At 47.3% G+C, this 14,179-nt stretch overlaps 1 protein-coding gene and 1 long non-coding RNA gene across 4 annotated transcripts in view; one reads left to right on the top strand and one right to left on the bottom strand.

The window, feature by feature from the left end:
- Positions 1 to 14,179, top strand: part of PARP8 (poly(ADP-ribose) polymerase family member 8) — a 438,516-nt gene that overhangs the window by 326,169 nt on the left and 98,168 nt on the right. For both annotated transcript variants that reach the window (XM_068249475.1, XM_068249466.1), the window contains exon 7: positions 8,700 to 8,777. In XM_068249475.1, coding sequence (XP_068105576.1) covers positions 8,700 to 8,777 — 78 coding nt within the window. The remainder of the gene's footprint in view (positions 1 to 8,699; positions 8,778 to 14,179) is intronic.
- LOC137528246 (uncharacterized) overlaps positions 1 to 14,179 on the bottom strand; it is a 35,316-nt gene that overhangs the window by 8,557 nt on the left and 12,580 nt on the right. The window lies entirely within an intron of this gene.

Raw genomic sequence — 14,179 nt, 5'->3', positions numbered from 1 at the left:
TATATCTGACCTTAAAAATACGGGGACTGCTTTATTGAAGCAGCACAAGTAACTCATTTTGATTGGTTTATTTCATTTTTGTGGACTAAGCACAGCTATTACTGTATATATACATTATTTTTAACTATTATCTGAGAAATAGAACATTTTATCATATTTTTTATTTTAATTACAGTTACAAATTCATTAGGAGTCGGAGTCGGTGCATTTTTTCCCGACTCCGACTCCAGGCACCCAAAATTGCCCGACTCCACGACTCCGACTCCGACTCCACAGCCCTGTGGAGAATGACCGAACAGCTGTGTCTGTACTGTGCTGAAGGGGGGCATATAGTACAGAACTGCCCTAACAAGCCGGGAAGATGCTACCATTTAGGAGTGGTAGGGGGTAGCACCCTAGGTGCCCGGCTCATACCCTTAAACGAAAAACGTTTGCTTCTTCCCTGTATGATTACATGGGGGGACAAATCTGAAGCCACAGAAGCCTTTGTTGATTCAGGCTCCGCGGCTAACTTTATGAGTTCAGAGTTTACAGAAAAGTTGGGCATTCCGCTCACCTCAGTAAAACCACCTATCCAGGTTACTGCTGTGGACGACTCCCCGCTGCAAAGGGACCGTCCGCTGTCTCAGACACCAGAGGTGGAAGTCACTATTGGGGTTCTGCATCACGAAAATCTAAGTTTCTTTGTATTACACATGACCACCTCCACAATTGTTTTAGGAATGCCCTGGCTGCAGCTCCATTCGCCACAGATTAATTGGGCTACAGGACAATTAACTAGTTGGTTAGACTTCTGTTCCCAACAGTGTCTAGGGAAGGTAACTTTAGGTCAGACCAAGTTGCATGTGGAGGGGGTTCCCGAGCAATACTCCGAGTTCTCGGATGTATTCTGTCCCAAGGCTGCTGACAAGTTACCTCCTTATCGCCCTTTCGATTGCCCCATCGATCTCCGTGCCGGTTGTATGCCCCCTAGGGGTCACCTGTATAATTTGTCTGGACCAGAGAAAATAGCGATGCAGGAGTACATTCGTGACAATTTAGCCAAAGGGTTCATTCGCCCCTCCCGGTCGCCTGCAGGGGCCGGTTTCTTTTTTGTTAAGAAAAAAGACGGAGGGCTGCGACCATGCATCGACTACCGTGGCCTGAATAAAATCACGGTGAAGAATCGTTATCCGTTACCATTGATAGACGATTTATTTACGCAAGTCACGAACGCTAAGATCTTTTCAAAATTAGATCTGAGGGGTGCATACAACCTGCTCCGCATTAGAAAGGGTGATGAATGGAAGACGGCCTTCAACACTCCCGACGGGCATTACGAGTACTTAGTGATGACCTTCGGGTTTTGCAATGCGCCAGCCGTCTTTCAAGAATTAATCAACGGGGTATTCAGGGAGGTGTTGGGTAGATTTGTACTAGTATACCTGGACGATATACTAATCTATTCCAACAACCTCCCCGAGCACAGGGTCCACGTTAAATTCGTGTTGGACAAATTGAGGCAAAATATGCTGTATGCTAAGGTGGAGAAATGTATTTTCGAGGTGACCACTGTCACATTTTTAGGGTATGTGATCTCCACCTCAGGCCTGTCAATGGATCCTGCCAAGGTCACAGCAGTCCTGGAATGGCCACAGCCAGTGGGGTTGAAGCCCCTGCAAAGATTTTTAGGTTTTGCGAATTACTATAGGAGGTTCATGAAGGGATACTCCACGATGATTGCCCCTCTTACCAGTCTCACAAAAAAGGGGGAAGATACCAACCACTGGTCTCCTGAGGCTGTGGCAGCTTTTTCTCACTTGAAAAAATTGTTTTGCTCTGCACCCATATTGAGACACGTAGACACCTCTTACCCATTCATTGTGGAGGTTGATGCCTCGGAAGTTGGAGTAGGGGCTGTGCTGTCTCAACGCTCTGGGCTGCAGGGGAGGTTGCACCCGTGTGCCTATTTCTCTCTGAGGTTTTCACCGGCAGAGAAAAACTACGACATAGGCAACCGGGAACTTCTGGCCATTAAATTGGCATTTGAAGAATGGCGCCACTGGTTAGAAGGGGCAGAACACACGATCACGGTGTATACTGATCACAAGAATCTGGAATACATCGAGGGGGCTAAGAGACTAAGTCCCCGACAGGCCCGTTGGTCGTTATTTTTTACGAGGTTCAGATTTATTATCACATACACTCCAGGCAGCAAAAACATCAAGGCAGATGCCCTGTCCAGATGTTTCGAATTAGAGACAGCACAGCCCCCCGCTCCTGAGTCCATCATCCCGCAGAGGCTGGTGTTAGCAGCTACAGAGACCTGGGAGGATTGGACAAAGGTTTTGGGTCCCTTTCAGCAGGATGTCCTTGAGGGAAAACCGGAGGGGGTCTTGTTTATCCCACTGTTTTTTCGTCTACAGGTCTTACAAATGTTTCACGCCCATAAGAGTGCTGGTCACCCTGGTGCTGCCAGAACGCAGGATCTGATTGCCAGGTGTGCTTGGTGGCCTTCTATGGCAACAGACTGCAAGGAATATGTCAGGGAATGTGCTAAAAGTAAACCCTCCCGGCAGGCACCTGTCGGTACCTTACAGCCTTTACCCGCCCCGAGTGAACCATGGACCCACTTGTCCATGGATTTTGTGGGTGAGCTCCCCAGGTCTGAAGGCATGTCGGTCATTTGGGTGGTAGTCGACCGCTTCAGCAAAATGGCCCATTTCGTGCCTTTGAAAGGACTCCCCTCGGCCCAAGAATTGGCTGACCTATTCATCGTCCACATTTTCCGGCTGCACGGCATTCCGGAGAACATTGTGTCCGATCGGGGAGTCCAATTTATCTCTAAATTCTGGAGGGCATTTTGCCACCAAATGGGCATGAAGCTGTCTTTCTCGTCAGGCTACCACCCACAGACGAATGGGCAGACTGAACGAATTAATCAGTCTTTAGAACAGTTTTTAAGATGTTACGTTGCGGAGGCACAGAATGACTGGGTGAAGTTTCTGGCTTTTGCAGAATTTGCGCAGAATAATTTAAAGAGTTCTTCTTCTGGTTTTTCCCCGTTCCAGATTGTGACAGGGAGGTCGCCCAAGTTCTCCCCTTTGCCAGTTGCCTCTTCTCCGTTCCCAGTGCTGGAGGATTGGCAGAGGTCACTCAGGGACAATTGGGGAATTGTTAGAGATAATTTGCAGAAAGCGTTCCAAAGTCAAAAGGGTCAAGCGGACAAGAGACGTTCCATGGAATGGAAGTTTCAGCCAGAGGATTTAGTCTGGGTGTCCACACGTCACTTGACCCTGAAGCAGCCTTCTGCCAAACTGGGCCCCAGGTTTGTGGGTCCGTTTTCTGTGACCAAAAAGATCAACAACGTCACTTATACCGTTGATCTCCCTGCCAGCATGCGTGGGGTGAGATCATTTCACGTATCCCTGCTCAAACCTGCAGTCCATGTGGGCCCTACTCCTCCTCCTCCTGTCCTGGTGGATAGTCATCCTGAGTTCGAAGTAGAGAAAATTTTGGACTCTCGCATTGTCCAGAACTCGGTACAGTATCTGGTACACTGGAAGGGATATGGCATTGAGGAGAGACAGTGGGTACCGGGGACTCGCATGCATGCGGATGAGTTGAGGAAAGAGTTTCATGCCTTACACCCCGAGAAGCCTGGTAGGAGTTGTCCGGAGTCCACTCCTCGGGGAGGGGGGGGGTACTGTGATGAAACGCAGAAAAGCCGCTGTCTCTCAAGGCGAGGCGGCTGTTTCCGCGTCCAGCATGGCGTCACAACGCGGAAAAAACGCTGCATGCCGCTTAGGCAGAGCGGCGGAATCCGCATTGGGAATGGCGGAATCCGCATTGGAGGCGGCTCCCACACTCAGTTCACTGGATACATTGCAAGACAGTACTGGTGTGGCTGGGACTGATAGTCCACCAAGATTCAGACTTACACGCGCGCGAGCACAGAGGCAGAGTTTAAATAGCAGTTAGAAGGGAGTCGGCTGACCAGCTGGGTCAGCTGACAAATTCCACTGCTCCCATTGGACCAGCAATTAGGGAGGTCCTGGAAAGGTCCTAGAGTATATATACTGCTGGTTGTTCACTTGCTCTTTGTCTGGCGTGCGATCACATATGTGGGAGCACCCAGATCCGTAGTCAGATCCGCAAGTGTGCCGGGACCAGCTGGAGCTGTAATCCTACACTTAGCTAGATTCTGTTGATAGCTAAAGTACTAGTTTGATTGTGATTATCTGTTATGACTTTTGCCTGCCTTGACTACCCTTATGAACTCTGATCTTGTAATTTGATAATTCTGATACTCTGTTGCCGATCTCCGGCTCGTTTCTAGACTCCGCCTCAGCCTCCTGATTCTGTACCTCGATATATCTGATACCCCGTTGCCGAACCCTGCCTGTACCTAGACTCCGCCTTTTGACTCCTGATCTTGTACTTTATCTGTCCGTGTGTATATTACCTGGCTTGTCCGACCTCGAGAACCGACCTTACCGTTGGAGGCGGTTCCTCGCTCTGTTAGCGACCCTTCTCCTGAGGGTCACTTTCAGACATCCTTCTTACTGTCAGTCTGACACCTCCCGTCTTGGAGAGCTCAGGTCTGCGGATGGAATCTGTGTAGTACTCCTTGCTGCACTGAGGCCTAGTCCTCAAAGTGATACTGTTACACCAAACACTACACTCTACTCAGGTGAACAGAGGTTAGTTTGTATATCGGATTATCGGTGAGACTGCAGATCACTTATAATCTGGTATATATCTGTATTTCCGGTGATACTGCAGATCACCGGTAATCAGATACTCTCTGTGCCCACCGATCTTTACAAATCCCCTATGAAGAGATGGACTAGTCCAAAACCTAGCTCTTCTGTCAGATTTTTACTGCCTACTGTAAGTGACAGCAGCATAGGAGAAAAGTAGTTTATGGCTCATTTTACTCTGGAAAAAAACATACTTCTTATTTGTTTACGTTTGCACAAATATTACATTTTACAATTTTTCGCCATAGTGCCCCTTTAAAGAACCAGTCTGCTCAAAACTCAGTGTTCTCCCCAGAATTTTTTTCCAGCCGGGTGGCCTGGAATAGTAGCCGGGTGGTATGAAAAAGCAGCCGGGTGGGGCGAGATGAAAATGCAGGGCAACTGTGCTTACAGCATAGGAGGAGGTAAGGAGGTGAGCCGATGACAGCCGGGTGGTCACCAAATCTAGCCGGGTTCAGCACCCGGCTAAAAGAGCCTGGGGAGAACACTGCAACTGATGTTTGAATATTGGTTAGATGGCTGAATAGTTATACATCAACATGTGCCAGTATCTTCAGGTGAGGCCTGACTGCCACAGTTTGGTCTATACTTTCTCTGCATTATCTTCCTGAAGACAGATTTAGCAGGCCATACACACATTCATTTTCCTATTCGATTCCCAACAGATTCAATCCTCTTGATTGAATATGCCGGGAATCTATAGCACAAAATCAATCAAAATTATCAATGGAACAGAAAATCTCTTGATTGGAGGCGGAACAGTAGTGGGGTTAGATCGGTGGTCATAGGGTTGCGCTGGAGCACTGACGTTCCATTGATATTTCAATAGATTTCATGCTGAAATTTACTGTATTTAAAATCGATGTACTGTGTATGGTAGGAATTAATTCCTCTCAGAAACAAACAAGAAAAATCCATAAATTTGTCCGCATACCATGTTTTGGACTCACTATATAGTGTAACCCATTAAATCAGGTAACTGATTGTCATGCCGGCTGCCATACCGGCCTCTGATGCGTATAGCGGCGCAGCTGCCGCTTCCGCATCTGGTCTCGTGGCGTCTCTGGGCCTCCCGCCAGCATCAGGGAGGTCCGGTCTGTGTGAAGTGGTAGGTGAGCGTCAGGCTCGCGTGCGCGCGGATCGCCGCCGCACTTATTCTGTCAGAAGACATGTCAGCTGACACTGGCTTGCTATCTGATTGGCTGGGCTTCTGGGCGGCGCTGTTCACTTGGTCTACGGTATATCAGGACCTGCCTGTCATTTGGGCTTTGTCTGTTGTTGCGAATACTTTACAGTGCTAGCTCTCAGACCTTAGTCAGATCCTGGTGTGTTTGATCCGGCAGGACCCCGGGGATTCACACTTAGGACTATTATTAATATATTTATATTGTATTGTATTGATATCTCTGTGTATGACTTCTAGCTTGAATCTTTGATTACTCTCTCTGCCTCCTGATTCTGTATCTTGCCAATCTGATCTGTTGCTGATCCTCTGCCTGATTACCGACCTTGAACTCTGTCTTACGATTCTGTACTTCTGCCTATCTGATCTGCTGCCGACCTTTTGCCTGTATACCGACTACGATTTTTCCTGACGATTCTGTACCGCTACTGACTGACCCGTTGCCGACCTAGCTTGTCTGACCACTCTTTGGGCCTGATTCACAAAGCGGTGCTAACAGTTAGCACCCTGGTGAAAAGCCCTTTATCACGCCTAAACTCAGTTTAGGCATGATAAGTTTAGGTGTGATAAGTTTAGGTGTGATAAGTTTAGGCATGATAAGTTTAGGTGTGATAAGTTTAGGCATGATAAGTTTAAGCACCAACTGCGTTAGCACCGCAGTGCACAGCTGATCAAAAGTTTTGCGCTAGCAAAGTCTGGTGCACTTTGCATAGAGTTTAATGGGGCTGCTTTGCGTGCGGGACTTTGCACGCTATCTACACTTATCTAAACTTAGCATGCCTAAACTTATCACGCCTAAACTTATCACACCTAAACTTATCACACCTAAACTGGCTTTTCACCAGTGTGGTGCAAAGGTTATCATGCCTAAAGTCTTTTAGGCGTGATAACTGAGTTATCACCGCTTTGTGAATCAGGCCCTTTGTATAGTGATAGCCCCAGCCACTTAGGGATATCACTTTAGGAGTACTCCTGATAACTGTGCACCAATACACCTGTGATCACACTCTAAATAAAATACTGACTATTGCGCTGTTTGAGCTCAGTTGATCATCCTATCCATCACTGTACATTACACTGATACTTTAATATATACCTTGTATGACAACTAGTCCTCGTTTTCCTGTTATTAAGACCCCTGAGATCTACCCTAGTACAGGACAGGTGGTCTTGACAAGCTACCATTAGGACTACAATATTATGTGGTGAATCAGTTGTGAAATTCAGCCAAGCCTTTTCACAAATGGAAATATGTAATATAAATGAGTTGCGCAGAAATGCAGCTCAGCTGACAACTGCAAGGAACCAGCATTTGCTTTTGTTCCTTGAGAGGTGTGATCAGGTGAGAAATAAAAGGCTGATTAGCTCAGCCTGATCTGAGAGAGAAAATGTTCTGTGCTGGGCTGACAAGCAAAGGCCATTTACAGGTGGTAAACACTGCAGTTATTGAAGATGTTTTGTAGAAAGGAGTTTTCAACTTAAAGTTTAGTTAGTAGCCCATCCAGTGGCAAGGAATTGTTTAGGCTACCTATTTTCTGTGCAATACTAGGGCTGGTGAGTCTCATTAACTGACTCAGAGCTTGCTACTGTTCTAGCAGTTTTGTAAAATATTGAACATGGAGCTCCTGTGGGTGTTGTTGCTGCTCATGTTTTCAGATGTTGTCATGTTCCCTTACAGTATGTCATCCTTCAGCCATTTTATGAAAATAAAGTCTCCAGCACATTTGTTAAGTGGTATGAAACTGAGCATTTCCTCTTTGCTCTAAAAGATTATTTACAACATAAAATCTACTACCACCAACAAATTGTAGTAGAACAGCATTCAAACAGTCAGGGCCTATTTCCACTACACGCAGATTGGGTGCAGAATGGATGCAGAAAAATTGACTTTAATGATTGCCTATGGGAAAATCTGCATCAGAAAAAATGTTTAGTGGAAACAGGCCCATAGGCTTTCATTGGAGTCAGTTTTTCTGCATCCAATCTGCGTGTAGTGGAAACAAGCCCTTAAACACAGCACTTTGTTCTTCAGTGAAAATCTCCTTGCTTCAGTGGGCAGCTTCTGGCAGCATCTGAAGAGGGGATAACATTATCTTTTGATTACATTCCTGTGTCGGATACATTTAGTAAACATTAGCAAACTGCCAAAACTGAGCCCTACTGCGTTGAGTATCAGAAAGAGTTTAGAAGTGATCACTAAATAGATTTTAATATATAAATACAGCACCTATGCAATAAGAGGCAATGGCAGCTTTCAGAGCAGATACACTGTACTTTGGGAGTTTATTTGCAGACAGACAATATTACTTGTGCACAAAAGCAAATATGATAACTGTATGGGTAATAAAGAGTAGGAAAACACTTTTTTATTGAATGTTATGTCAGAGTTTTATCCCACTTTAAGGGGTGGTCCAAAATGCTCAAAACCCGTGTGTGTGTGTGTGTTTGTGCGGGAGGGGAAGATGGGGGAGGTTACTGCTACTGACTGTGTTATTGATTAATACTTATCGACTGAAGTAGAGAGAAAGGGTAGGGCAGATTTAGTAACTTGGTTTTTGTCAGAATAACAAAAAAAAATCCTGGTCTTCTAAAAAACCTTTTAATGATTAACTGCAGGCAGACATTACAGCAAGCTTTTGAGACAGCTCAGGCCATTATATCAGAAAGGTCATTTTGAATAACATTATATTACAGCCTGTTTTGTGAAGTAAATTATGGCTATGCTATGGCTTTCAGAAGAGACTCAAGTTTTTCTGTCATTTTACTGTTTGCAGGAGTCTCGGCACGGCAGCGCAGTGGAAGAGGATTCTGAAGGAGACAATGATTCTGAAGAGTTCTATTACGGAGGACAGGTGAGCACACTGATAAGGCTGTTTGTTTTTTCTCTAAGGAAATTATTAAAGCAAAAGGACTGGATGATGGTAAACTGGCAGAAAGGTTGTATATTATACAGCCTTGCCACCGCAGCCTCTACTAACATGGCTCTACTGAGACCACAATGTTTGACTTCACTTCCTGCTTCAGTCACACCCCTACCTGGCCAGCCTTGCCTCCTTCTTCCTCGTGACACATTTTCACCTGCCACACCCACTTTTGCTGTCCGTGTCTTTCGCCTTACTCCTGCTGATGTCATTTCCTGGCCTGAGGCCTCTGCACCAGTAGTAAGGTCAGACAGCTCACAGATGGGGAGTGGGCAGGGAATTGTTAGCCAAGTCTATAGATTCTTTCTGAAAATGAGGTCTGCTTGGGATGACAGCAGCCACTGTTTCTGAGATCATAAAGCTGCATCGTATGCGCCCTTTTTATTAGATAGGAATTCAGTGACCCACTGTAGGGTTAGATGAATCGTGTGTGGCAAGTTTAGAACTTCAGCATTTTAAAGTGATCCTGAAGCCACCTGGCAGAAAAAAAAGCAGATACTCGTATATGAAAAGGGAGAGCTCTGGATCTTATAGACCTTTCTCGGTCCTCTCTCAAGTATTTGACCAACTGGTCGAATACGCCTTCAAGGATCCTTAAAAAGCATCAGAAGCACTCATGTAAACGGGTACTTAAGAAGATGGGTGGGTCCGTAGTGAACATGTGGGAGCTTGCGCATGTACAGTACAGAGCCTACCATTGTTGAAAGGACTCTGGGACAATGGTGCTTCCAAGGGCTCCCAGAAGCATCAAATTTGAACAAGGTACATCGCTGGAAAGAGGTTAGGGAGAATGTCCCTGGAAGGCTCTATGACATAAATGCCAAACTCCGGCCCGTGGGCCAAATCTGTCCCTAAGAGCCATTCAATTTGGCCCTCAAGTGGTTTCCCCATGTTGCATTATGTTTGGCCCTCTCTAGACCACCAGGGAAGCTATATTGGAGGTTAAGCCCTAGAACACCAGGGAAGCCATGAGGAGAGGGAGGGGGAAAGCACTAAACACTAGGGAACTGAATTGGTTGGGAGCCTCTAGACATCAGGGAAGTATATAGGGGTTGGTGGGGTGCCACTAGACATCTGGGAAATTTTGTCCCACTTTGTATTTGAGTGACAACCGTGTTCTATGAGATCCAGGGTCTTCCCTCTCCATAGGTGAGTATCTGCCTCCTCCCCTTGCTTATACAAATGGTCTTATTCTCTTGTTGTTCATGCTCTTTTTAACTCCAGTGTCTGAAATAGGCCTAAGGCCCCATTCACACTTAGAAACGCAAAACGCCAGAGTTTTTTTCCGGCGTTTTGCAGGAGTGATTTTTCCGCGATTTCACTGAACACTGCGGTGGTTTTGCTGTGATCGCGTTTAGCACTGAAGCGTAAACGCCAGGAAATCGCCTGAAAATGATGCAGGTGACGCGTTTGTGTTCCGCGTTTTTGGGCGATTTGTGGCGATTAGCGCAAATCGCCCAAGTAAGAACGGGCCCATAGGGTTTCATTACGATAGCGCTTTAAAAAGCGCTAGCATTTGAGCGTTTTGCCGAAGTCGCGGCAAAACGCGTCGCGGCAAAACGCTCTAGTGTGAATGGGGCCTAAAGTGCAATCCTTGTTGTGCTGACAGTGATAAGTAAATGCTCACTGCTTTAAGTTTTTTTGTTTTTTTTGTATTTTTGTATTTTTCTTTTTGTATTAGCTATTACATTTAGACTTGTGAATCTAGCTTTTGACTGACAAATAACATGAATGCATTTTCTATTAGGATCTATCAATACTGCCCCTAGCATACCCTGAACCAATTTACCAGCTGACATCATTCTGGCTATGCCATTTTGATTGATTTTCTCTTGAATTTGCTCAAACATTATGAATCATTTTCTTGGCGTGGCAGAAGATTAAAATGTTTGTTTTTAATTGAGACAATCAGTCTGTCTATAGTGCCTTTAATTCCTCAGTCCTTAGATGGAGAGCTTACTAGGCTGACAGGTTAGATTGTTAAAACTGATGAAGATGAATAGGGCGAAACAAGTTAAAATGTTTAACCACCCTGGCGTTCTATTAAGATCGCCTGGGCGGCTGCGGGAGGGTTTTTTTTTAATTAAAAAAAAAAACTATTTCATGCAGCCAACTGAAAGTTGGCTGCATGAAAGCCCACTAGAGGGCGCTCCGGATGCGTTCTTCTGATCGCCTCCGGCGGCCAGAAGTAACACGGAAGGCCGCAATGAGCGGCCTTCCGTGTTTCGCTTACCTCGTCGCCAGCCGCCTCCGATCCAGCCCTTAGCGCTGGCCGGAACTATTTGTTCCGGCTGCGCAGGGCTCGGGCGGCTGGGGGGACCCTCTTTCGCCGCTGCTCGCGGCGGATCGCCGCAGAGCGGCGGCGATCAGGCAGCACACGTGGCTGGCAAAGTGCCGGCTGCGTGTGCTGCTTTTTATTTGATCAAAATCGGCCCAGCAGGGCCTGAGCGGCACCCTCTGGCGGTAATGGACGAGCTGAGCTCGTCCATACCGCTAAGGTGGTTAACCACTTGCCGACCGCCCCCAGCCGATGGGCGGCGGCAAAGACTGGGCCCAAACGACCGCAATACGCCCATCGGCGGGGGCGGCTGCTGGAGTGTCTATGCGGCGATCGCGTCATTCGTGACGCGATCAGCCGCCGGGGACTGGCTTCACCCACCGCTCGTAGTAACCCACCGGCCGTTCGGAAGCGCCGGCGGGTTACTAGCACCCGGATCGCCGCATTTACATTGTATAATAGGCTTTGCAATGTATACAAAGCCTATTATACTGGCTGCCTCCTGCCCTGGTGGTCCCAGTGTCCGAGGGACCACCAGGGCAGGCTGCAGCCACCCTAGTCTGCACCCAAGCACACTGATTTCCCCCCTGCCCCCTGATCGCCCACAGCACCCCTCAGACCCCCCCCCTGCCCACCCCCCAGACCACTGTTTGCACCCAGTCACCCCCCTAATCACCCATCAATCACTCCCTGTCACTATCTGTCAACGCTATTTTTTTTTATCCTCCCCCCCTGCCCACTGCCCCCTCCTGATCACCCCCCACCCCTCAGATTCTCCCCAGACCCCCCCCCCCCCCCCCGTGTACTGTATGCATCTATCCCCCCTGATCACCTGTCAATCACCCGTCAATCACCCCCTGTCACTGCTACCCATCAATCAGCCCCTAACCTGCCCCTTGCGGGCAATCTGATCACCCACCCACACCAATAGATCGCCCGCAGATCCGACATCAGATCACCTCCCAAATCCATTGTTTACATCTATTCTCTCCTCTAAACACCCACTAATTACCCATCAATCACCCCCTATCACCACCTGTCACTGTTACCCATCAGATTAGACCCTAATCTACCCCTTGCGGGCACCCAATCACCCGCCCACACGCTCAGATTGCCCTCAGACCCCCCTTTATCAATTCGCCAGTGCAATATTTACATCTGTTATTCCCTGTAATAACCCACTGATCACCTGTCAATCACCTATCAATCACCCCCTTTCACTGCCACCCATCAATCACCCCCTGTCACTGCCACCCATCAATCAGCCCCTAACCTGCCCCTTGCGGGCAATCTGATCACCCACCCACACCAATAGATCGCCCGCAGATCCGACATCAGATCACCTCCCAAGTGCAGTGTTTACATCTCTTCTCTCCTCTAAACACCCACTAATTACCCATCAATCACCTATCAATCACCCCCTATCACCACCTGTCACTGTTACCCATCAGATTAGACCCTAATCTACCCCTTGCGGGCACCCAATCACCCGCCCACACGCTCAGATTGCCCTCAGACCCCCCTTTATCAATTCGCCAGTGCAATATTTACATCTGTTATTCCCTGTAATAACCCACTGATCACCTGTCAATCACCTATCAATCACCCCCTGTCACTGCCACCCATCAATCACCCCCTGTCACTGCCACCCATCAATCAGCCCCTAACCTGCCCCTTGCGGGCAATCTGATCACCCACCCACACCAATAGATCGCCCGCAGATCCGACATCAGATCACCTCCCAAGTGCAGTGTTTACATCTCTTCTCTCCTCTAAACACCCACTAATTACCCATCAATCACCCCCTATCACCACCTGTCACGGTTACCCATCAGATTAGACCCTAATCTGCCCCTTGCGGGCACCCAATCACCCGCCCACACCTCAGAACGTCCTCAGACCCCAGCCCTGATCACCTCGCTAGTGCATTGCTTGCATCTATTTCCCCCCTCTAATCACACCTTGAGACACCCATCAATCACCTCCTGTCACCCCCTAGCACACCTACCCATCAGATCAGGCCCTAATTTGCCCCGTGTGGGCTCCTGATCACTCGGCCAAACCCTCTGGTCCCCCTCAGACCCCCTTCCGATCACCTCCCCAGTGCATTGATTGCATCTATTTTCCCCTCTAACCGCCCCCCTGAGACACCCATCAATCACCTCCTGTCACCCCCCTAGCACTCCTATCCATCAGATCAGGCCCAAAACATCCTGTCATCTAAGAGGCCACCCTGCTTATGACCGGTTCCACAAAATTTGCCCCCTCATAGACCACCTGTCATCAAAATTTGCAGATGCTTATACCCCTGATCAGTCATTTTGAGAAATTTGGTTTCCAGACTACTCACAGTTTTGGGCCCGTAAAATGCCAGGGCAGTATAGGAACCCCACAAGTGACCCCATTTTAGAAAGAAGACACCTCAAGGTATTCTGTTAGGTGTATGATGAGTTCATAGAAGATTTTATTTTTTGTCAAAAGTTTGCGGAAATTAGATTTTTATTGTTTTTTTCACAAAGTGTCATTTTTCACTAACTTGTGACAAAAAATAAAATCTTCTATGAACTCACCATACCCCTAACGGAATACCTTGGGGTGTCTTCTTTCTAAAATGGGGTCACTTGTGGGGTTCCTATACTGCCCTTGCATTTTAGGGGCCCTAAACCGTGAGGAGTAGTCTAGAAAACAAATGCCTCAAAATGACCTGTGAATAGGACGTTGGGCCCCTTAGCGCACCTAGGCTGCAAAAAAGTGTCACACATGTGGTATCGCCATACTCAGGAGAAGTAGTATAATGTGTTTTGTGGTGTATTTTTACACATACCCATGCTGGGTGGGAGAAATCTCTCTGTAAATGGACAATTGTGTGTAAAAAAAATCAAAAATGTGTCATTTACAGAGATATTTCTCCCACCCAGCATGGTTATATGTAAAAATACACCCCAAAACACATTATACTACTTCTCCTGAGTACGGCGATACCACATGTGTGGCACTTTTTTGCACCCTAACTGTGCTAAGGGGCCCAAAGTCCAATGAGTACCTTTAGGATTTC

This window comes from Hyperolius riggenbachi, chromosome 1 (genome assembly GCF_040937935.1).
Source record: "Hyperolius riggenbachi isolate aHypRig1 chromosome 1, aHypRig1.pri, whole genome shotgun sequence".
Lineage (NCBI taxonomy): Eukaryota > Metazoa > Chordata > Amphibia > Anura > Hyperoliidae > Hyperolius > Hyperolius riggenbachi.
This window is presented reverse-complemented; position numbering and strand designations above follow the sequence as displayed.